This window comes from Triturus cristatus, chromosome 2_1, assembly GCF_964204655.1.
Source record: "Triturus cristatus chromosome 2_1, aTriCri1.1, whole genome shotgun sequence".
NCBI lineage: Eukaryota > Metazoa > Chordata > Amphibia > Caudata > Salamandridae > Triturus > Triturus cristatus.
The window spans coordinates 440,521,131-440,545,622 of record NC_140581.1 but is presented as its reverse complement, the minus strand read 5'-3'; the positions used below and the strand labels follow the sequence as shown (position 1 = coordinate 440,545,622).

General features: G+C 49.3%; 1 protein-coding gene across 1 annotated transcript in view; it reads left to right on the top strand.

The window, feature by feature from the left end:
* The window catches only part of THBS4 (thrombospondin 4), a 257,747-nt gene that overhangs the window by 72,517 nt on the left and 160,738 nt on the right, over positions 1-24,492 (top strand). The window contains exons 5-9 of the mRNA XM_085632230.1: positions 6,260-6,342; positions 6,788-6,839; positions 10,944-11,110; positions 11,751-11,888; positions 12,828-12,905. Coding sequence (XP_085488356.1) covers positions 6,260-6,342; positions 6,788-6,839; positions 10,944-11,110; positions 11,751-11,888; positions 12,828-12,905 — 518 coding nt within the window. The remainder of the gene's footprint in view (positions 1-6,259; positions 6,343-6,787; positions 6,840-10,943; positions 11,111-11,750; positions 11,889-12,827; positions 12,906-24,492) is intronic.

Genomic DNA, 24,492 nt, shown 5'->3' with positions numbered 1-24,492 from the left:
AGCAGTTAGATGGGTTTCCTGCAGGAGGCAGATGTCTATGTCTTTCCTAAGTAGGTAGGCCTGCACTAGCCGGGCCTTGCGGCCGTCATTCATACCACGCACATTCCAAGTCAGGAACCTCACTCTCTGCACGGCGACAGGTACCTAAAAAGATCAGAAGCCAGCCGCAGGCCAAGGTCGCTCAGCTCGCCACTCTCGCCCCACCTATAGACACCAGGGTCAAACACCTGCCGCACGGCTAGCAGTCTGGCACAAAAATGAGCGCGGGACATCGTGCCCCATGATGGAAAACATTGCAGTGTGTACTGTACAGTAAAAGATAAATCACAGCGATGTGCTTCTTCTCGGTCGTCGCCACAAACCCCCCAACTAACCTTAACATCCTCCCAACTCCCAAAACCAGAAACCCCACCCGCTCCAACCCCCCAATCAGGTTGTGCAACTGCCCCCCCAATTACCCACCCCACCCCACAAACAGTCGCTAAGGCCGTCGATAACAGCCCGTAGGTGGGAATCATCCCCTGAGGCGCGCAGGTTGGCCACCTACTCACCCTGTACTTTTGACAGGGCGATCGAGCGCCAGTGGGTTGTGCCAGCTCGAGGACCCCCACCCCCAAAATCAAGAGGTCGGATTAATAGCAGCCCGGCCATCTGGAGGAACTTCCCAATGCCCACAGCAGACACCAGAGTTCGGTCGAGCCCATACAGGCAGGTCACAGTGCAGCACCAGAAAACCCCATCGGACACAATCATTCCACATCACTTAGCCTGTCCGGAAGTTCTGGTCCCTCCACAGGCGGCTGGTTCTTTTGGTCTCTGGCTAACTGCTTCGCGTACTGCATGGCTGCCTTCGCATCCACGAAGAAAGAGGGTTTCCCCGGGCCATGCACCCGGAGCTTGGCAGGGTAGATCAATGAGTATTTCGTGCCCGTTTGTTGAAAGATTTTCTTCGCCGGCATGAATTCCCTGCGGGCCATCTGTACCTGTAGCGTAAAGTCTGGGTACAGCGCAATGTTGTTTCCCTTGTATTGTACGTCCTTCATGTCGCGTGCCATGCGCAGTATCGTGTCCCGATCCCTGTAATTCAGGATGCGTGCAATAATGGGTCTGGATGGTGCTCCCGGCTTAGGTCTAGGTCCCAGTGTCCTATGTGCCCGTTCAACAAGGAACATCTGCGAAAGGCCGGACCCAAACAAGTCTTTCATCATCTGCTCGACATACTGCTCCATGTTGGTGATGTCGGTCGACTCTGCCACCCCTGTGATGCGGATGTTGTTACGCCTTGAGCGAGCCTCCAAATCCTCGTTCTTTTGCTGTATGAGTGCCAGGACTTTTTCCATGCCCTTCATTTGCGTGGCCAGCGCCGTCTGGCTCTCCTCTGTCTCCGCAACACGGGCCTCCAGCCCTTCCACTCTGCCCTCCTGCTTGTCCATTCGCGTCGTGATGCCATCCATGCGCGCCGCTAGCGCGTCCATCTTGCCATCTATACCCTGCAGGCTTGTTTTTAGATCTAGAAACATTGACTTAATGTCCACGTCTTGAGAGCCGCCCTGGGCATCCTGCACCGCGTCGGGGTCTCGAGTGTTCGGATCCGGCGCTTTTTGCTTAGATTTGTCAAATGTCAGGCGCGGTTGGCGGGTATCAGGCTTGCCCATTGTTGTCTCGCAGCGCCAACTATAGAACGAGGCCGCCGCTGTCCCCAAATCGCAATCCAGCCGGTGGCCGCCAGCAGCCGCAGACCCGCGCCGCAGAGTACGGCCTGCCACGGGGCAGCACGCTTCGTCTGACCAGTTGCGGCACAGATCACCCTCCGCCGGCCGCCCCCAGCGCGGCCACTGCGCTGTGGAGCTCCCAGGTCAGGGCCTCGCAGCAGCACCTCACGGCGTCAGCATCGCTCCAGCCCGGCAAAATGGCGTCGCAGTCAGTGTCGGCAAGGCCCAAACACCATCACAGGCACAGGCTCCGGACTCCGGGGGGCGCCGGCCCACTATATCTTGTTCTCAGGGCCCCAGCAGCAGGCACTCCTCACCATCTCACAGCCGCAGGGAGACCTACGCCACCGGGTGTTCCCTCGCAGGCCTCCGCGTCGTCGCTGATCCAGGCGCGGCGGTCGATCTCCGTCCCCGGTCCCAGGGCACAGCGCGAGCCCAGTATTCAAAGGGGAGCAGAAGCGCCCCACGATCACAGCACGGGTTACCCTGCCGGGCGGATTAGCAGTTCGCGCCCAGCTCGCGGTCTCCCACAGGGCCTCACTCTGGTCAACAGCCCGGGCTCTCGCGCCACGACCTCCGTAATGGCCTCTAGAGTGCCCCGATCTCCAGCTCCAGCTCCGCCGGCGGCGAATCCAGTCCAGGGCGAGCCGCCTCCGAATCCCAGCGTCCCCCGAGGGGGCAAAGTCAGTGATCAGGCCTGGGAAGAGCAGCCTTACGCCCGCGAGCAGCACCGCGCCGCTCCGGGCACCAGTCCCACGCCAGTCCCCGGCTTCCAGGAGGGTCGTAGGCCCCGCCTCCGGTGCTTCGCTCGGCAGGCCGATAGTCGCTACAGCCACTCACGCCGCGGCAGGGACCCCCTCCGGCCGGGCCCCCACACCAGGGGGTTCAAGCGGGGGCGAGAGGTCCGAGACTAGGCACAGTTTCGACGGATAATCACCGGATTAATTCGCTCGATCGGCGGAGCTGCGGTTTCAGGCAGCCATTCCGCCTCGCAGCCAAGCCACGCCCACGCTGTCGTACTTTGACCCGGCTCTGCCCACCAACATCGGCGTTGATGCCAGTCCTTACGGGTTTGAGGCGGTACTCTCGCAGCAACAACGCAATGAGGAATGGGCTCCGATTGCCTATGCAAGCCGATCCCTAACGGAAACAGAGCAGCGCTACTCTCAGATAGAGAGAGAGGCAATTGCCATCCACTGGGCCTGTCGGCACTTCCACGCCTACGTGTATGGACACCCATTTACAGTCTCTACCGACCACAAGCCTCTCATACCGTTGTTTCAGGGTTCCGCATCAAAGCCCCCCCGATGATAGAAAAATGGATCCTTCAGCTGCAGGGGTACGACTACCGGGTAGAGTACAAACCAGGCTCATCCAACCCAGCGGATTGCTTCTCCAGACATCCGAGGGCCGCAACCAAAGAAGAGGAAGAGGACGCCGAGGAATACGTTTGTTTCATAGCGGAAAGATCCCGACCGCTTCCGATAAGCCTTGAAGCCATAGTGGAATCCACCCAGAATGACAAGTGTCTGTAACTAGCCATCGCCGCAGTTCAAGCGAATGTTTGGCACCCCATACAGACTACAATGACCCGACGAACGGCACAAGTGAAGGCCACGCTCAAGTCGATCATGCAAATCAAAGATGAACTTTCCGTGGATGGCAGCGGATGCCTGCACAGGGGTCCGCGGCTAGTGATTCCGTCAGGTCTGACTCAACAAGCAGTGGACCTTTCACATCGAGGACACTAGGGCGTGGAGAAGACGAAAGGTCGGCTGAGGGCGAAAGTGTGGTTCCCGGGGATGGACCCAATGGTCGAGCAGACAGTCAGAACTTGCCAATGGTGCCAGGTGTCAGGCCAACCAGATCACCCCCACCCTGTCATCACTGAAGACAACCCACAACGATCATGGGAGTGCATCAGTGTCAACTTTGGTCACTTTCCAGATGGGCGCCATGCCCTCGTGATCATTGATGACTACACGAAATACCCCGAGATAGAAATCGTCGGCAGTCAGAGAGCCACTGAAGTGATCACCAAATTAGAGAAAACCATTGCAACTCACGGGATTTTCGAGGTGGTAAAGACTGATAACGGCCCACCTTTTCAGGGATAAGACTTTGCGGACTATCTCAAGTCTTGGGGCATCCAACATCGGAAAATAACACCTCGCTGGCCGCAAGCAAATGGGGAAGTAGAGAGGTTCATGCGCACTCTCAACAAGGTCATTTGCCCCTCTGGAAACAGCCATCTACAGTTTCCTGAGGGAATACAGATTGACGCCTCATCTCACGACTGAGAGGGCACCAGGACCAGCCAGCATGGGTCGAGTAGTGCGAGACACTATTCCTCATCACCCAAACTGGGCCCCTTCCTAGATTGACGCTACAAAGGTCCTTGCCAAAAGGACCAGTACCAACGACCATGCCAGTATCAACCGTAGAGCAAAAGCATCTACTATCCGAGAAGGAGTCCTGCTCTATGTCCAAAACAGGCACCCAGAGAGCAAATTCCGCCTCCCATTCGAACAGGGTCCGTGGACAGTGACTCGCCAGACAGGTACGATGATTACAGCTCGGAGGAGAACAGAAGAAATCACATAGAATATATCGTTCTTCCAAAAAGTCAATGCAGGGACCCCCAATATTCCATCCCAGGGTAGCATGGAGGCAGGCCCAAGTCAGCAGAGGGAGGATGAGGAGGCAGAAGGTGGCCAAAAAACTGGTCCTATAGTTGATTAGGACATATCTGACCAAGCTGCAACATCACCTCTCGGAAGTCTAGACAGACGACGATCCAATGCCTCAGTGAGAGCCCTGGAGGGCAGAGTCTCGCAGGAAGTGACTCAACCCCTATCGTCGTCATGGGGAGATCATCCCAGATACTGCCTGCGGGGCAATCCTGCTCCCTCTTCCCGTCTGGCAGGATTCATGGTGTGACTAGCCAAAGACTGGCAGCAAGATGTGACCGGTGGCTGGGTAGGAGCTGAGAGCAGACGACCCGACCGGAACTGGTAACAGATCCACATGCTGATGTTTTGTTCTTGTTTATAAAGGTTGGAAGGAATGTAATGTTTACCAGTGGGGTAGCGTTTCAGTCTACCCGCTGCCGGAGCCGACGCACTGGCGCTGGCACGTGACGCCATGCGCGTAGATAAAATAAAGAGGCGGAGCCCCGGACTTTAGTGGGGACCGCGCCGGAGAACTAAGAACACGTTTAGCGAGATTATTTAGCGGCCGCAGCACGCTCTACATATTGCGCGCTGCGCACAACATCACAGGGGGGATGGGACGCAGAGTCATCTCCCATTTATACCGGGCTCTTCGCTCTGATAGACAACCCTTGCAGAACAAGGTTAAGGATACATGGCAACAGCATGTCACGCAAACAAGATGAAGAGACAGCTAAGGCGGATGTCTCCAATTCCCTTCCTTATTGTGGATGGCTTTACTCTTTTTAATTAGCTATCAGAGATTGACACCTAGTGGCAGCCAGCTCTGATGGTCAAAACATCTGTAAGAGCTCTGCTGATTGGGCAAGCCTACATAAGCATCGGAGAAGAGGTGCACTTACCCCACCAGGCCTGAGAGTGTTCTAGAATTGGGCCAAGTAGATGGGGCGGCTTAACACTTGCTGACTGTAGCGCGTGCATGGCAAAATAAATCCAATACATTGATGTTTGCACGTCCAATTTAAGTAAATAAAAAAAAAAATAGACATCTGAAATTCCTCCGCCTGCAGGTGGGAAAGGCCACTGAATGAGAAACACTATTTATATTTTTGCAGGGTGTGTGTTCTGCAGGCGAGGCAGTAGTTGTCAAATGGCCTTCTCTTATGTGATTTACACGTTCTGCCAGTTCTGACTTTGCAGTCCGATTGATTACCTATTAACTGTGTCAGTTGGCTACTTTAAATGCTGGTTTAGAACATCATCACTGCATGAGATCACATGCCTTATTAGTGTCAAAGGATATAAACATGTTTTAAAACAACTTTGTGAATTGCATTAATGTGCAGGAGCTGGTATATCCAATACTACAGTCAATACATTTTGGCCCATCAGAGGCATATCAACACAACTTTGCTGAGCTGCACTTATGTTCAGTGTGTGTACAGGGTGGTGCTAAGGACATGCACTCATTAAATGGGAAAAACCCTTGATCACACTCACCATCAAATATCACTCAAAGTGTGACATCTAAGGCAATCAAATGTCACACATAAACACAAAGAAAACACAGAAATGACACACTTAAGGAATCCGAAAACATGGCAGATATAAATTGCTTGATTTTGCTCATGAGAAAGTGTCAGTCATAGTCTTTGAATGTCACTCATAATTACACTGAAATTAAGAAAATGTCACTCATAAGCAATCTGAAACCTTGGCAGCAATATGACAGTAGGGACGATATTCATGGTGCGCATTAACAAATTATCTTAGCTACTCTTTACTGGTATTTGAATGTTCAAAATGGCGTCTGTACACGCACTAAGTTTAGTTTCATCAGGGAGTTATTGGTTCTTATATGGATATCTTTCACAGGTGACACGAACAGGCTGCTACTTGTTCAAATGACGCAACTTAACCAACTTCTGGGAGACATGAAGGAACTAATGTCACAGCAGGTGAGGCCATTTTGTATTTTAAGTGGCATGCAACTAGCACATTTTAAGCTTTAAGTGGAAAATTATTAACTGACTCCCCTGAGGGAAAATAAGGCAGCGAGATAGTGGGACCGGAGCCCCACACTAAATGTAAAATCCACCAAGAGTCAAATTATTCATTGTTTTATGGTGAAAGTGTTCCCATTCAATCAACCCTTTAACAACCCTATAATATTGAGAAAAAAAGAGATGAAAATGAACAGGGGACAAATGACACATGGAAAGAAATGAAACAAAAACAGGATATCATTTAAAATTCATCTTACCTCAGCAGAGTACACCAATACAGTGAAAAAAGTATTTTTTTAAAATTATCTGCGAATTAGCATGATATTTCTTGAGATAATGTGTACAAGTGAACTGAAGTTAATCCATAAAAATATGTGGCCTTGCTTTGTGCTTTAAGGTGAAAGAGACAGTGTTTTTGCGGAACACCCTTGCTGAATGCCAGGCCTGCGGTAAGTATACAATTGGGGATAAATGTGGTTTTACCAACAAATGACAGACTAGACTTGCGCAAACCGATTTTGAAAAAAACACAGAACTTATTCAATTAACATCAGATCCTTTCTTGTTGAACCTTTCAAATATTCAAAAAGGGTGGACAGCTGTTTGTGAATGTTTAGAGCACCAAAGCTGCCGCTGGCTGGGAAACACTTGGGATGGGGTGGATAGCTAGTGTTATTAGCACTGTGCCAGTCATGGGGGGGAGGTCTAATACTTTAAGGCAGGATTTTAGGGCCAGACACTTTATTTGCCACAAAGACTGAAGTGAATTCTCTTATTTCTTAGAATCTACTCTTGATATGAAATTTGTCAGAGAGCAATTTAATAGTAGTGCATGCAAATGTTGCTTACTGGCACATAACTTCAAACAGATGTGTTTAATTGAAAACACACCACATTTGTTGGACAGACAGGGCCAGAGCTGGGTGAAACAACACCTATCTTTAGGCCTTAAGAGCTAGAGCCCTCATCAAATCCTGACCAATCAAACATTCAGTGGTAGGAGCATGCGTGGCACTATTGGGCGGGTTACAGAGGACGTCACTGCCGCTGTACCTTGTCGTCAAAACTGTGTGTGGTAATGTGCAGGCAGAATCAAAAAGCAGCCTAGCAACCTCAGCAGCCCTATAAAGACATTTACCTTTGAAAGAGGTATTGTGGTGGGACTCACATCAAATGTCTATGGTAAACTGAATACTGAAGCTGGCTGGAAGCCCTCCTGTCGCAAGGCCATCACATCCTTTCTAGCCAAGAAAAGCACTTTGGTGGTTCACCTCTTTTTGAAATGTAACCCCGAAATGTTCCTTCCATCTGCTCCATGACCACGGTTCAGGGTTCGTAACCTCCAAAGGGAGATGGACATAACTTACATTGGTTAGAGTGCTTTGAAGGCTTAGGGACTGCAACAGACCTTTCATGACTGTTTCGAGCTATTATAAACTGGGTCAGATATACCCTCTAAGGCAGTGATACTCAAAGTACGGCCCTCCTGACTTTTCCATGCAGCCCCCTGATCAACAGCAGCACTGGGCTGCTGTTCACTCGACTCAGAAAAAACATTAAAAAGATGTTAAATATACAGGCAAGCCTTTATTTAAAGGTTAATGGAAGTTAAAGAAAGGAAGTAACTAGGTTATTCTGCACTACTTAACTTTAGGAACATCTTCATTTTCCAAACTATCTTGCAGCAAAAGTGTAAAAATATGATAAGGTTTCTTCAAAATTTACAACGTGTATTTCATTAACATGCAGAGCCATTTAACCATAGTATATCAGATTATATCCGTGCATTGAGAAGTATGGTTTTTTAAGTGATAGTTTTCAAATATGAATTTAGAAATATTCATTCTTCCTCCCACACTGACAGCAATGCCAATAGTGAACTAAGAGGCAAGTCTGTTTTTATGTGCACTCTTTGGGAGGCCTCGGTTCCTATTATAAATGAACAACGTTATAGTTTATTAAATCAAACACAGGAGAAGGGTTTGTACAGCGCACATCTTGAAGTCCTGTATTTCAAGGCCCTCTTATAAGTGATAATATAAGAAAAAAGAAGAAAAGTTATCAAAACTATTGCCTAGCATCACACAGCTTAGTAAAGTGGAGAAGCAGGGATTAATCCCAGGTTTTCTGGGTTCACATTGTGCAATTCAGCCACTAGATGTATATGCTTCGCTTTGCCTATACCCACCTTACCACCCCTCTAAACCCCTGGATTGCCACCCTGCTCACATCGATGCAGCTCTTGGTCCATCATAGACCAAACTTTATAGCCCTTGAGAAAATGTTTGTGAGTACCAATGCTCTAAGGCAGTGATACTCAAAGTACAGCCGGGGGCAGCATGCGGCCCTCCTGACCTTTAAATGTCGCCCCTGCGCAGTAGCAGCACTGGGCTGCTGTATACTCACCTCAGCACTAACATAAAAAAATGTTCAATATGCAGCAAGCACTTATTTGTAGGTTACTTGCAGTTAATCAAAAGGAAGTAGCTAGGCCGTTAACTTTAGGAACACCTTCATTTTTAAAGACAGCAAACATGTAAAAATACGATAGACTTTTCAAAATTCTTAAGTGTATTTCATTGACCTGTAGAGCCATTTGACCATAGTAAATCAAAATATAGCACTGCATTCAGAAGCATTTTTTTTAAATGATGGTTTTCAAACATGAATTTAGAAACGTTTGTGCTCTCTCCCTCGCCCCCACCGTGACAACTATGCCATTAGTGAATACATCCAAGCAGAGGAGATGGTTTTGTACAGCACGCATCCTGAAGTCATATATTTCGAGGTTTTTTTATATGTGAAAATGAAGAAAAATTAAGGAAATTGAAATAAAACAATTGCCCAGGGTAACACAATTTGATCAAGTGGAGAAGCCGGAATTCATCCCGTTTTTCTGGTTTCACATTTAGCAATTGAGTTCAGCCCTTTGCTTCCTCTACACCCCCTTTACACCCCTCTACCCCACTGGCATCAGTCCGGCCCTCGGTCACACCAAAGACCAAACTTTGCGGCCCCTGGGAAAATGTTTGTGAGTACCCATGCTTTAAGGTAAAGGCGTTATGCACAGTTTCTCTGAGAGCCTTCGTTTCCCCGTTTCCATTTGCGATCTACAAACGCTCATAAATTCAACTGTAATGGCAAATTCCCAGACAACACCCAATCCACCTGAAAACAATATACTGTTAGCGAGGAAACTGTCACAAAGTTCATGAACCATAAATACCAGAGGATTAAAGAAAATGTACTCGGTCTCATGTTGCAAAACAACAACGAGGCACTGCACAGAGCTGAAAACACTCACTTCCATACAGTTTGTGTCCCAAAACAGAAAGCCGCAACCATAATTCAGATGTAAGCCTCACACCCCAAATAAACCAAGTAGTGAAATATTCTAACTTTCAATCATCCAAGCACCGCTCAGTCCTATCCATGTTACCAAACAAGTAGGTTTGACAGAGCTCTGGTTGTGACACGACTGGACACACAAAATGCGGCCTTGATTTATCTCCCAAAAGCTCTTAGACAGGCTTCAACAATTTCAAAATAAAACTTCTGGATTGAGCCTTCATCTAAAGCAATAGGAAAACATCACCCACCTTAGAATAATTTAAATCTGTCTCTTGTTGTCTCACAAGCAGTACTTGAAAAAAATAAGTGCCGGGGTCCTTGTCAGGAGGCCACTCCAGTTTGCACAACCCGTTGCTCCTGCCAGCACTGCCAATGACAGTATCAACATAAGTGCTAACCATCAGACTCCTACAAGTGTGGCAATTCAGATTATTCTATGCCTCCAAAACTATAAGAATGGCTTTGGTTTTGGTATTAGTAATTTGTTATGTATATTGAATTAATAAACAACTGTTGTTGTGCTCCTCTCTAAATTAGACAGACAACACCACCATGTGGCAGACTGTCATAAGTGCTGGTACTGACAATTCAGTGCTGGTGCCAAGCACCGGAAGCCACTGGCTCAAATTAAGCACTGCTTACAAGGTTTGAATTTACCGCTCGCTGTTAAGATCATACTAATATGGGAGATGTCATCTGGAGTTCAGGGTAAAACACCTTAAGATTCCTCTCAGCTCAGTCCAGAGAGTAGACGTAAAGCATCTAATCTGGTCTTGAGAAAACTGTAATAGAGCACTTTGTTCAATCAACCATTAACTGAAAATCATAAACAAGGAACAGCAATAGATTAACACACAATAGAGGATACCGTGAAAACGCTGGCCACGCTCTAACTTAACATGATGTACAGCAAATAAAACAGTGCTACTCGCCATGCTGAGGCCCTACATGCTCATCCGCCACCACTCGGGTGTGGTACTCATACACACAACAGAGCCACAATAATGCTCCAAACGGGAGAAATTAGACCTCCAGAAGACAAATAGCTTCTTCCAAGAGTTCCTGTTTTTTCAATATTATTTACTAACCAATCAAACGACTCTATAGAGCTTGTAAGGCAGCAAGTGTGGCACTAAATAAAACACTAAAATAAACTAATGGTCTGTGCTTTAGACTTATTTTGCTTGTTTTTGTGCTTTCAGGTTTAAGTCCGAATTATCCAATTCCGACAAAGCCCCCGAAACCCAAATGCGACGCCAGCTCTTGCTTCCCATGGGTGCAATGTATAAACACAGCAGATGGGTTTCAATGTGGCGCTTGCCCGGATGGCTACTCAGGGAATGGAGTTACGTGCACAGATGTTGATGAGGTACTGAACAGTGGGATGTATTTTGATGTTCATGTTTGTGCTCCGCGGTAAACTGGTGGTGGCCATGCAGAGGTGCTTCATGCCTGCAATGAAGTGACTGGGGAACTTCAAATGTTTCCAGACTGACTCAACATTGTTTTCCACAAAGAGTGAAGCACATCAAGTCACCAGCTCTGCTGCTTCTGTGGAGGTGTGCCAGGGTCAAGTCCCAAAGAGCAGCATGCACCAATGCCAGGAATGTGTAGTCACTGTTGGCTCTCAGTTGTACCTTAACTGGTCATTGTTGTGGCTTTGAATCCATATTTCAAAAATCCTCACCCTACACTATGGTCTCCAGTAATCTCTTGAACAGAGATGGGCACTTTGTGTCTGGTTATTCATAAGTCCAGTCTTCCAAGATGCAATCAGAATTGCTGAGCCTGCTCAATGCAGTCATTGAGTTGTCTCTGATGATATTAGGGAAAAAGATGAATTACATATCAGAATCTCTGGTGTTTAGGCCATCTCAGCTAAACTGCATCCAAGTGAGTAGTTTCATCTTTGTAAAATGTACCACTGTGCTTTCAAGTGATCCATTTGAATTGATCCAGTTACCTGTCATATCGTCAGCGGTGTAATAACCTGTTTTCCTTGTTTGAAGTGCCCGTTTCAACCCTGCTTTCCTGGAGTTCGTTGCCTGAACACGTCCCCAGGTTTCAAATGTGAAGCCTGCCCGCCAGGATACACAGGACCAGCTACACAGGGCATCGGAACAGCCTATGCGAGGACCAAAAAGCAGGTGAGGTATTGTTATGTGTGACCATCCACTCAGCGAGTAGCCTAAGCCCACTCCTCCTTGAGCGAGAAAGCTACAATCGCAAGCACCACATTCATTGGCTGAGAGGTTGTCTCCCACTTTCACCTCGTTTCTTCTTGGATAATTCTGTATAAAACCTGATAAACTGCAACAGAGTACGGCGGGGTCCCCATTCTATAGCCATTGCCATGAATACATGAATCCATGTTACGCACTGCATGTTGGCATGCTTATTATAAGGCCAAAATGAAAACACTTTCAGAAACAAAGTGCGGACGTAGTCCCACATTGGGGGTCCCAATACTGTGTCACAAGAGTAGAAGCAGACCTTTCACCAGCTACACCTCAAAGATGGAGCCCCTGCAGCTCCTCTTGTAGCAGCAGACGTAGGGCCGGACCACCAGTGCTCAGGTACATGGATTTAGAAGGGAATCGTAAATATAAATAATGAAATGCTTATCATACCTTCTATTACCAGGTGAGATAAAGTCTGCAGCCATTGTTAAATCCTGGAAAGAGAATCCTGCCAGAAATTAAGGGGAAAAATGCCAAGTAAACACCAGGACGTGTGGAATGAATGAAAATACACACTTTATGCCCCATTTATGCACGCTAAACTTGGACCAGATGAAGGTTATCGGACTCGAGAAGTTACGAACATCTTGGTGTTGGATTTTTTTCAGCTGTGATTGTTATTGCATCTGGTCCCTGGGTACTTGTAATCAGGCTCAGGTGGGTGAAAGGATGCAGCACGCGCCCATCCCTTTCAGCACCCTCCATTGTGCGTCCCACAGTCTGCACCGCACATCTACCGACAGGAGCAAACAGTGGGGGGAGGACACCACCTTATTTCCGTAAGACAATGGACTCCTCTGTTCCTTTCTGCTATAAACCCTTTTTTCCATCTCGTCCTCTTACTAGGTCTGCACAGACATTAATGAGTGTGAAAATGGGAGGAACGGTGGCTGCGATCCGAATTCTCAATGCATAAACACCATGGTAAGCGCCGACTGCAACTGCTCGACTTAAGAATCAATGTGCAGGACACAAATGGAACAGCTGCCATCTTTGTTAACAGTATGATCGGTGAAAAGAAGCCTTGTTTGTGGTCGCTGTCTGTAATTCTCTTTCTGTTATTTGCTACGAGCGGACCTGACACAGGGGCATGGGCTGCTCCTCCGTTGGACTTAAAATCCCCCCCAAAACCTCATGAAAAATAAAATGGTAATTTATTACCATTTTATTTTTTATCCCCGTCTCGAGCCAAGAGTCAGTACGGGGCAGGTTCACTGCTGTGTGACAGCATCAGGGAGGAGGGTGGGCTGTCTATGCACTTATGTTTAAAGTGCGTATGCCTTTTTGGCCGGCCGTCTTGAGTCTTTTAAACATCTCTAACCCAGCTATCTTTAGACAGCTGGGTAAGAGTCAGTGCAAGCCTCCAGGGCGCTGTCGAGCGCCGAGTGAGGATGCTCCCTCCAATCAGGACGCGGCTCTCACAGCATGAGAGCAGCACCCTGATTGGTCAAGGGAGTTCCAGGCTCCAGCTTCCAGTTCCTGTGGAGGTCCGGACCAAAGGAAGTTGCGTTCCCCCAGTAAGGTTTTTTAAAATTATTATTTTAATTTTTTTGCACACGCGCAGCTGCCCCCTCTTTCCCTGTAGATGCCAGTCGCTACTGCCCAGTGGCCCTATAGGCATGAATGAAAGATTAAAGAATTGCAAAATATATAAAACAAACATTGTGAATACCATAAGGTGCGGGTTTGGCTGTAAGCTTTTGTTTGGGGAATGCCAAAAGTGAATGAAAATAACCTAGAGGGTGGTCTGGCGACTGTCCTCTCTATCAGGCTAATGACTGTAAGAAGGGAGAACTGGACATCTGCCAGTTTTTGGCGGGAATCCTGCACCCACCAAACTATAAGTAACCCTCTCAGGGAGAGACAGAAGGAACTGGATGTCTACTGAAAACACCTGGTGAAATACAGGAGGAATTTAGTGCCTTGCTTAGAGTTTGACAGACAGAATACTCTTATTCCAGTTCTCAGATTGACAAAAGAGGAACTACGTGCCTGAGTCATAAATCTATTTATTTAACACAATGAACTTCATTTATGAAAGCAAATTCACGTTTGGCTTTCACCCAAGCCTGAATGTGCACTTGCAGATGGATTTACTCACCTATGACACTATTGCACCACTATTGCGTAATTAATGCAACAACTGAGCGAAGCCGAGTGCGCTAACATTTGATCACACAGGGCCACGATTACAAGTGGCCTGTAAACTCCAGTGACCCCAGAAATGGAAATTACTGGCCCCGTCGAAGTGTGAGTTTGGATTTTCAGACCTAGATCCCAGCTAGAGAGTGCTGATCAATGTCGAAGGCCCAGGGACGAAAGTTACTGTAGTTTACAAAGAGGCATGTCATTGGTGCGTTCCTGTAGCCTGCAGGACAGTGTCCTGTGAAAAGAGGCGTCTTAAGCTGCTGCTTTCTATATTGCACGAGAGTAGGAGCTGTTCCAATGTGCCTCAGAGTTCCTGATACTAAACTTTTTATGATGCGGCTCAGTCTGCAGTTCGCCTTTATTGAGTGTGCTGGTACAACACACCGGTCTGCTGTGCATGCTTGCCCCTGTTTATTTGTATTCGTAAATCTGGATTGTTTCCTGTCTCTTGTTAGCTAAGGCTCGCCAAGCCGACCCCAGCGCCATGTCTTTTAATGTACGTACTAACTATGCACAACACATGCCAAAAAAGAGTCCCGTTTCAAGGTGCCAGGGAGGAGGAAAAGGAATGAGGGCAGAGGGAGGAAAAGGAATGAGGGCAGAGGGAGGAAAAGGAATGAGGGCAGAGGGAGGAAAAGGAATGAGGGCAGAGGGAGGAAAAGGAATGAGGGCAGAGGGAGGAAAGGACACACTCGTGGGGAGATGGAGTGAAAGTGAGGACATACACTGATTCGGAGTTCATGAGGCATCAGTAGAGAAGCTGTTCAGTTAGTGCTTTTTACTTTGCTTTGAAGGTCTTCAGAGTCAGGTGATCCTGCATTCATTCTCTAATTGTGTAAACGCTGCCGCGAGATGTTTCCCTCCGAGACTTCTTCTCCCTTTGGTTATAGAAAGCGTGGAGTCCTTCTCAGAGTGTACGTTTCTTCGCGCTTTGGTCTCCGCGAACAGCTCTTAATGCACTTAGGTGATGACGTACCGTGGTACCCATAGTACGGCCAGTGGCGTAAAGAAACTTGAGGGGGCCTCCCTGCAAGGTCCATGGAGGGGCCCCCTCCGGACTCAATCAGGCAGTGGTGGCTGGTGGATTTAGAAAGTGGTGAGGCGTAAACAAAGTTTTGATTTTGACTAAGCAAGACAGCAAAGAGAATGAGATAAATTGCTAGGCCATATATAGGGCGGGCATTACAACAGACTTCCCTTTAAGTTCACTAATTGCATTGAGGTCTGATGGGGAGGGTGAATGTTGAAGGCAGTGTTGCCTACTGGGTATAGCTGCTATTCATGCAACACTAGGAAGCAGTTTTGAATCTAAGAAAATCTCCTTGTGCCAAAAAATGGAGCATGGCCTGTGTCTTTGGTGAAGCGCGCTTATGTCCTTCAGCAAGGTTCGCTCTCTGTAAAACTGCTTTTGCATAGGTCCTTTATGTATTGGACTTTAATCAGTAAAATGGCCACTGAAAGGGGTGTGATAGATTGGTGTACTGAAATGTGTTAGTCACAAGTGACAAGATGGTCTATGTTGTGTGGGCTAGTCGTATGCTGAAGTGAGTTAAGGCAAGAGTGACCTGGTGGTGTATGGTGAGATGTATTAAGTGATGCTGTTGACCATGTCTGTGCAGTGCTGTGTCATGTGCCTAGGTGTGAAGGCAAGTGGTGTTCTAGATTTGGAGTTTGTATGATATGCTGGGACCTGGGTTGTATACCATGGACTATTGTGGTACAGTAAGAAGAGAAGGCAAAGTAGGGACGAGGGATGAAGTAGCCGGTGAGTTTTATTTGGAGACTGAGTTTTAGTGGTGGCGTGTTGTTGCGTAAGTGATGGTTTAGAACAGGTGTGGACAGTGAGCAGGAGAGGGAAAAGCAGGAGAGGAAGAGGCAGGAGAGAGAGCACGAGAAAGAGAGGAATCCACAGTAGAGAGTATATTAACCAAATGCAGAAGTATCGTATGGTTATTTGAGGTGAGATTATAGGAAATGGTATAGTGTTGGGTGTATTGTTGAGTGGGAAGTTGTGATGTCAACTTCTGATGTGGAAGATGGCCAGGAGATATGTATAGTAGTTGGTGGTGGAGGAATTGGGGAGTGTGGGGGAGGGAGACAGGAGGACAAGAGGTTTATAACTGGAGGGAAAGTTGAAAAGAGTGAAGAGGTGAGAGGAAGGGGGACCTTTTAGTTAAATGGGAAATGGGATGAGAGGAGCCAGCATGAGGAAGTGAAGTAATGGATAGGGTGACATGAGGGTGGTGTAATAGAGAGGGTTTCAGATGATGGGCGGGAGCTGTCTGTGATGCTGCGACATATCCACATTCTCAAGAATATTAGACTGGTGGACCAATTATTTTCAGGTATACGAGGAATTTAGGTGTGTGGAACTAGATGTTCTGTAATGCTCTGTGTTAGAGATGGAAAGTGCATTAGGAGTACATTTATGAAAAAGAGGAAAGATGAGCAAAATTGAGAAAACAAGAAAAAGAAAATGAGGGAGAGGAAAAATAGACAGAAGACATGAAAAGGGGAGAGGAGAAAGACGTAGAGAAAGGTGGACAGCAGAATGAAAGAGGTGGGAGAAAAATGAATGGAATGAAAAGATGAGGATCATGTAAAGAAAGTGAAGAAAGAAGAGAGCAAACAAAAGGAGAGGCGAGAAAAGGGAGAGAGTTAATAGTGGAAATTATCAAATTGTGAAGAGTGGTAATGGAAATGAGGAAGACAGCAAGAAGGAGATGAGAATAAACAATGTGAGAATAAAATAATATAAAGGGAATACAGAAGGGAAGAAAGGAATGAGCAAAGCAGATGGGGAAGAAAGCATGCAAAAACAAGGAGAGGGTGTGAAAACATGAGGAGAGAGAAAGAAAGAGGAAAATATGAGGAGAGGAGAGAAAAGAGTAAGAGGGAACTAGCGATGGGATGAGTTATGGGAATGTGAGAGGTAAGAGGACAAGTAATGAAGAGAAAAAGAAAGAAAGAAGTAAAGTTGAGATTGAAAGCAAGAAAGTGAAGAGGCGAAAAAAGAGCAAGAAAGAAAAAGAGGAAAGGGAGGATAATGGCACAACAAGGAACATGAAAGAGGAGAGAATGGAAAAAGAGCAAAACAACATAAAGCAGAGAAAAGGAGTAAGAGGAGAGGGAGAAACAAAGGGAAGGAAGAAGCTGATCGCAAAACTAGCCTCGCCAACTGCTTTTCAGCTATTTTAACACATATTTTGTGCTCCATGAACGTAATTCCCTCTTGATGCTTCCCCCACACATATCAATACATTTTAATGTACATTTATGTCACAGAATAAGTAACTACACTCCTTTGCAGTATCTATTTTCGCATTGTGGATCTGCTGTTTTTGTCAGCCCTTCTGTCTGGGACAATTTCTAGTCCACGCTTCACTGGCTTGTAATGCCCTTTATAATCCTAACCTATATACGCAAACAATTCTGGGATAACGTTCTATTTTTATAACCATGTGCAGCACCTAAGTCTGTCCTTCCACGCTCTAGTAAAATGCAGTAAGGCCTGAGTCCTGGAGGCGCCTCAGATCTCTCCTGCAGTCTGTTTTCAACCGGTCATCAACCCGGTCCCGCAGGCAGCTCAAACCTCTCCTTTGAGGCTTGATTCTCGCCCAAGTGGCTACTCCTATATTTAGAAACAAAACTTCCAGGCTGCCCTTAGAGCCCAACTATTTGCATTTTGTGTTGTGTGCCCTACTCCAGTCAAAAAATTAAAAGGAGCTCCTTTTCAATCCGCCCCTCTTGAGCATATTGAAAAGTAAATATTATGTGAACATTTGTTTAGCAATTAATCTGTGCTTGGACTTCATACAAAAGAGAAGAACTCTGAGTAGGAGCAGGAATTGACATATTGATGTTTTCACATCAATCTGTGTTTTCTTTAAGTTAAATGCCGGGGTAAACATCTTTTCAGCTGTGGAATAGAGTTCAATTTTAAATTACAAGAATAGGTTCTCCCTTGTCCTCAATGTGATAACCATGCAATATCCTTTTTTTACATCACAGGGAAGCGATCGGCGGGATGGCCTATGTTGCAAAACTGCATTTGAAAACTTGATGTGCAACTGTAAGACCTGGGGTCACCGGGCCCTAAGGGGGTAACGTGACTCGAGCGGTTGGGCACCCAAAGGCTTATGTGTAAAGCTACCATACAACACACTCATCCCCTGAAGCAGGAAACGCACACAATAATGGACGCCACACCGTAGGTTCAGTGAAAATCAAACAAGTTTATCTAAGCAGTTCAATGCAAATGCAGTTCATGAGATGGCAATGGGCATTACTTGAATACATTGACATTAGAATCACCAGCATTTCATTATGGTGCCATAGGCAGTACCTGAATACGTTAGCGTCAGATTCACCAGCAATTCATTATGATGCAATAGGCAGTACCTGAATACATTAGCGTCAGATTCATCAGCAATTCATCATAGTTCCATTGGCAATACCTGGCGAACCTGGGGGAGCGGTAAACACAGCGGTTAACCAGCGCGCTGCGCCCCTCCCACCACTAACGTTTCAACCTGCCGTGGGTACCTTGCGCGGTATCTAGCGATTATCAGCGCTTTTAAATAGGGCTGGAAAATGTAGCTCCACACATGGAAGACTACTAGCGCTTAAGCGCAGACTTTGAGGACCCAGCGCTACTCGGAATACCCAGGCACTAAGCACTTCAGAGCCGAACTTAAGTACACAGCGCTACTCGTAATAATCAAGCATGGGGCCCTTCAGAGCAGAACTCAGGAACACAGCGCTACTCGCAATAATCAGGCATCAAGCATTGGTGAGCAGAACTTAAGAATACAGCGCTACTCGTAATAATCAGGCATCAAGCATTGGTGAGCAGAACTTAAGAATACAGCGCTACTCGTAATGCTCAGGCCGTAGGCACTTGGTCCCCTTGTACGCGGCAGTCTAGCAGCAAGGGGGGCAATCCCACGGAGGGGAATCAGAGTCTTCGATGCCAGGGGGAAAATCCCGCGGAGGGGAATCAGAGTCTCGGGGTGCGGTGCCGCTCCTGATCGACAGGGGGCGCACCGGGTCTTCCACCAGCCTCCTGGGGAGCAGGGGGGTGAGTCCCAGGCCTCCGCACGGCCACGCTACCTCCCAGCCCCCGGGGGTTACCTCGATCTCGGCGTCCTGGGGGGATCTTCACTGCGGCGGCGTCCGTCACGTCTCCGGGCCCGCAATCACGGCGCTCAGCAGCTGGGGGACAGGTCACAGCCACTCACGCCTCCGACAGCAGCTGCGACGGCAGCGACGGGGCCCCGGGCCTCTCCGCGGGCCCTGTCTCGATGAGGGCGCACACTTCAGGCCTCCGGGCCGCGGCGGTGAGCACGCTTCAGGTCCCCACGCCAAGGGGGGGGGGGTCAAATTAAGCGGGAGCGCTCAGCGCTCAACGTGGATTGATGCAGGGAATCTCCGGCCAGGTCAGGGAGCGCAGGGGTCACAGCGCTAGTACCTGGTTGATCCCCAGCAGTTCAGCATCCAATCGTAACTTGAAGTTTCAGCAATTCAGTTTTGTCATGCAGTTTCAGCAATAGGTTTTAGCATTAAGTTCTGGCATGAAGTTTCAGCATTCAGTTCTGGCATAAAGTTTCAGCATTCAGTTCTGGCATGAAGTTTCAGCATTCAGTTCTTGTGGCGCAGATGTCACTGGCGCCCTTGGGGGGTTCTGTTCCTTGGGGTTAGGGATTGAGTTGGTGACTAGTTCCTTCCTAGTCAAGCTTAGCAGATGGCCCCTGGGTTCTCCTATCACTGGGCTAGATCAGTGGGGTGTACAGGATCCCTCACTCACTTAAAAGGCAGTACCTAAGTCCTGTCACTTTCAGAGGCATAAGTCCCTGGCTAGGCCCTACCGCCTACACTCCTGCGTGGATTTTCCCCAGGTCTGCTTTACTCCCACTGGCCAACTGACTAGAAAAAGTTCCCTCCCTCTGTTAAGTAGCCCTAGGTCAGGTGACCTATATCCAAGGCGGCAAAAGTAAAAACCACACCTCACTTCTAGAAGGTTCCAGCACATTCCAGGAGCTTCCCCATTCTACCTGTGGGACAAAAAGGTGGGCTGGTATCGCAACAATGTTGTGGGGTTCCAGCCAGCTCCTGGCAGCTAGGGTGCTACTAATGAAGACCACTCCGCAGTAGCAGGGGCCTGTGGCAGCCATCTTGGGAGAAGGGAGCACCTGCACCTTAACACTGATTGGCAATAAAAAGGCGCCCGAAGACCTAGGTCCAACATAAAAATGAGGGTGGAAAAAATGAGGCGCGATCAAAAATAGATGGGGAGATCACCCTAGGGCTGACAGGTCCAACACGCTTCCCCCCAGCCAAAAGAGGGGAGAGCTACCCAACCTCTAGGGAGTTCTCATCGCTAAGGCGGAAAAACCTGGAGAGACCGTCAGCATTGGCGTGGTCAACTCCGGGCCGATGTTCCACCCGAAAGTCCATCCCCTGTAGGGAAATGGACCACCTCAACAACTTGGGGTTTTCGCCTCTCATCTGCATGAGCCAGCGAAGGGGGCGGTGGTCAGTCTGAACGAGGAAGTGAGTTCCAAAGAGATATGGCCTCAACTTCTTCAGAGCCCAGACCACCGCGAAGGCTTCTCTCTCAATGGTGCTCCATCGCCGTTCCCGAGGGAGGAGTCTTCTGGAGATGAAGGCCACTGGTTGATCTTGGCCCTCGGTGTTGAGTTGCGAGAGCACCGCACCTATGCCGTGCTCTGAGGCGTCTGTCTGTACAATGAATTCCTTACTGAAATCTGGAGTACCGACACATCGCATGTTTCAGCGTGTCAAATGCCTCCTGGCAAGCAGCTGTCCATATAACCTTGCGAGGTTGCTTCTTCGAGGTTAATTCTGTCAAGGGGGTTATGATGGTACCATATCCCTTGACGAACCGGCGGTAATACCCAGTGAGGCCGAGGAAAGCTCAGACCTCTGTTTGGGTCTTGGGGGGCTCCCAAGCCAAGATGGTCTCTATTTTGGCCTGGAGGGGTTGCACCTTACCTCCGCCCACCAGGTGTCCCAGGTACACGACAGATCCCTGTCCAATCTGGCACTTGCTGGCTTTAATGGTTAGGCCAGCGCGTTGCAGCGCCTGCAATACCTCCTGGAGGTGCTGCAGATGGTCCTCCCAGGTGCTGCTGAAGACAGCTATGTCATCCAGGTATGCCGCTGAGAAGGACTCTCGACCAGATAGTACCTGATTCACTAACCGCTGGAATGTGGCCGGAGCATTTTTTAGCCCAAAGGGCATCACTCGGAACTGAAAGTGGCCCTCGGGGGTGGAGAATGCTGTCTTCTCCCTTGCTCCATCGGCCATGGCATTCTGCCAATATCCGTATGTCAGGTCAATGGTGCTGAGGTACCGGGCTGCTCCCAGCCGGTCCACCTGCTCGTCCGCTCGTGGGATGGGGTGAGCATCTGTCTTCGTGACAGAGTTCAACCCCCTGTAATCCACACAAAACCAAAGTTCCGGTGTGGTACCCGGTGGGGCCGCTTTCGGCACCAACACCACCGGACTAGCCCACGGGCTGCTGGAAGGTTCTATCAACCCCAGCTCCAACATCTTGGCTACCTCACGCTGGATGCTATCCTTCACTCGGTCAGAGAGCCGGTAAGACTTGTTCTTCACCGGGGGGCTGTCCCCTGTGTCCACGTCATGGGTACACAGATGAGTGATTCCAGGCGTGAGGGAAAACAACGAGGCAAACTGTCCCAGGACATGGCGGCAGTCCCTCTGTTGCTCTGGGGTCAAGGATGGGGAAAGGACTACACATTCTACCGAGCCATCCTTCTCCTGTACCGCTAGAAGGTCAGGAAGAGCTTCACTCTCTTCCTCTTCGCTCCCATCCGTCACCATAAGGAGAGCAAGCTCTGATCGCTCATGGTGCGGCTTCAGGCGGTTGACGTGGAATACCCTCAGGGGCTGTCGGGGGGTCTTTAGATCCACTACGTATGTGGTCTGGCCTCGTCGCTCCACAATGTCATACGGACCAGTCCACCGGTCCCGGAGGGCACAAAGCTCCCCAGGTTCCATGACCCACACCTTCTGTCCAACGTCCAACTCGACTGTCCGAGCGTTGCGGTCATACCACTCCTTCATAACGGTCTGGCTAGCCTCTAGGTTCTCTGAGGCCGCCTTCCACAGCTTGGCCATCTGGCTGCGGAACGCCAGCATGTAGCTGACAATGTCACGGGGAAGCTTCTGCGAAGTCTTCTCCCACCCCTCCTTCACTAAACTGATGGGACCCCTAACGGGATGGCCATAGGGCAACTCAAACGGGCTGAGCCCGACTCCCTTCTGCGATACCTCCCGGTAGGAGAACAACAAGCAGGGGATGATGAAGTCCCATTTACACCTCAAGCCCTCTGGCAGGCTCCGGATCAATCCCTTCAAGGCTTTGTTGAAGCGCTCTACGAGCCCGTTAGTCTGGGGGTGGTAAGGAGTGGAGAACCGGTAGGTCACTCCACACTCCTTCCACATGGCCTGCATATAGGCCGACATGAAATTCGTGCCCCTGTCCGACACCACGACCATGGGGAATCCCACTCGGGTAAAAATCCCCAACAGTGCCCGCGCCACCACCGGTGCAGTGATGGTCCTCAGAGGAATAGCCTCTGGGTACCGAGTGGCGTGGTCCACCAAGACCAGAATGAACCGGTGTCCCGCTGAGGTCGGAGGGTCCAACGGCCCAACAATGTCTATGCCAACCCTCTCAAAAGGGGTCCCGACCACTGGGAGCGGTTCCAAAGGGACCTTCAATTTAGTCCCAGTCTTGCCACTTGCCTGGCAAGACTTACAGGTCTTACAAAAGGTGTCTGAGGTGATCCTCATCCTGGGCCAATAAAAATGTGGGACCAACCGCGCAAAGGTTTTGTCCTGGCCCAGATGTCCGGCTAAGGGTATCTCGTGCGCTAACTCCAGCAGGAAGGCCCGGTAGCATTGGGGGACCACTATGGCCCTCGAAGATCCATGCACCGGCACCTTAGGCTCACTGCACAGGAGACCATCCTCCCAATACACATGATACCCGCCCGTCTCCTGACTGGGCACTTGGGCTTCGGCCTGTCGCCGCATGCCTTCAAGCGTGGGGCACGCCCTTTGCGCCTGACAAAATTCCTCCCGGGTAGGCCCTCCTTCCACATGCCAGTCGGCAAGGGTCGGCAAAGCCCCCACGGGAACGACATCCACCTCTGCGGACTCCGGGGGCACCTCTGCGGCCTCCCCATCCATCTCACGGGGCGTGTCCTCTACCACCTTCTTCTTTCCACACTTGGCGTTGGGTTGGGCCATAATTCCAGGCTCCAACCCGGGGTGAGTTCCAGCCCGGGCAGCCATGGACCGCGTGACTACGCATGTCCACCCTGGTAATCCCAGCATCTCGGTATGAGCTCGAAACTCTACATCTCTCCATTTGGTGTGCTCCAGGTCGTTCCCTAGCAACACCCCACAGGCAAGGCAGGGCTCACCGCAACTCTCAGTAGGCCTTTGACTCCTCCCCACTCAAATGGAACACGAGCCACTGGATAGTGACTAACACTGCCGTCAGCCAATACGACCGGATGGAACTCCTCGGGGACTACTTGGCCTGGGGACACCAGCCGCCTCACTACAGTGGTCATGCTGGCACCTGTGTCCCTCAGAGCCTCCACCTCCTCCCCGTTAACTCTCACCCTCTGCTGATATTTAGCAGTGTTCGGGGGCAGGGACACTACGGGGACCACCTCTCTATCCCCGAGTGAAACCAGGGTCAGGCCTGTCCACTCCCCTTCCCTATCTAAGGGCAGCTCCACCCCAAGCGCTACACTACTTACCCCGGGGCTTTTCCCGCCCGGTGGGGCTGGGGGTCGCTTGCGACACTTGGGATCTCCTTTGTAGTGTCCAATCTCCCCACATTCGTAGCACCTCACAATCCTTGGCTGCTGACTCCTGTCAGGGTAAGTGGGTTTTGTGGAATTGGACGGGGGTGGGGTTCCTACTCCTTTCCCAAACTTATTTTGGGGGCCTTTTGAGAACTCCACCTTTTTATCTCCCCCTTCGTTCTTCTGGGGGAAACCCTGTCCGCCTTTCGAGCCATCTCCCCCGGGGCCCTTGTGAGACACCTGGGTGCTCACCCAAATATCCGCCTCCTCCGCAAGCTCACGGGGATCCGTCAACTTGCGGTCCACCATATGTTGGCGCAGCTCCGGAAAGCACTTATCCAAGAGGTGCTCCCTTAAAAAAAGATTGTACAACCCTTGGTAGTCCTGAACCTCGCTGCCACGCACCCAACCATCTAGTGCCTTACGGGCATAGTCAAAAAAATCCACCCACATCTGTGTGGACAGCTTATGGCTGCCACGGAACTTCTGC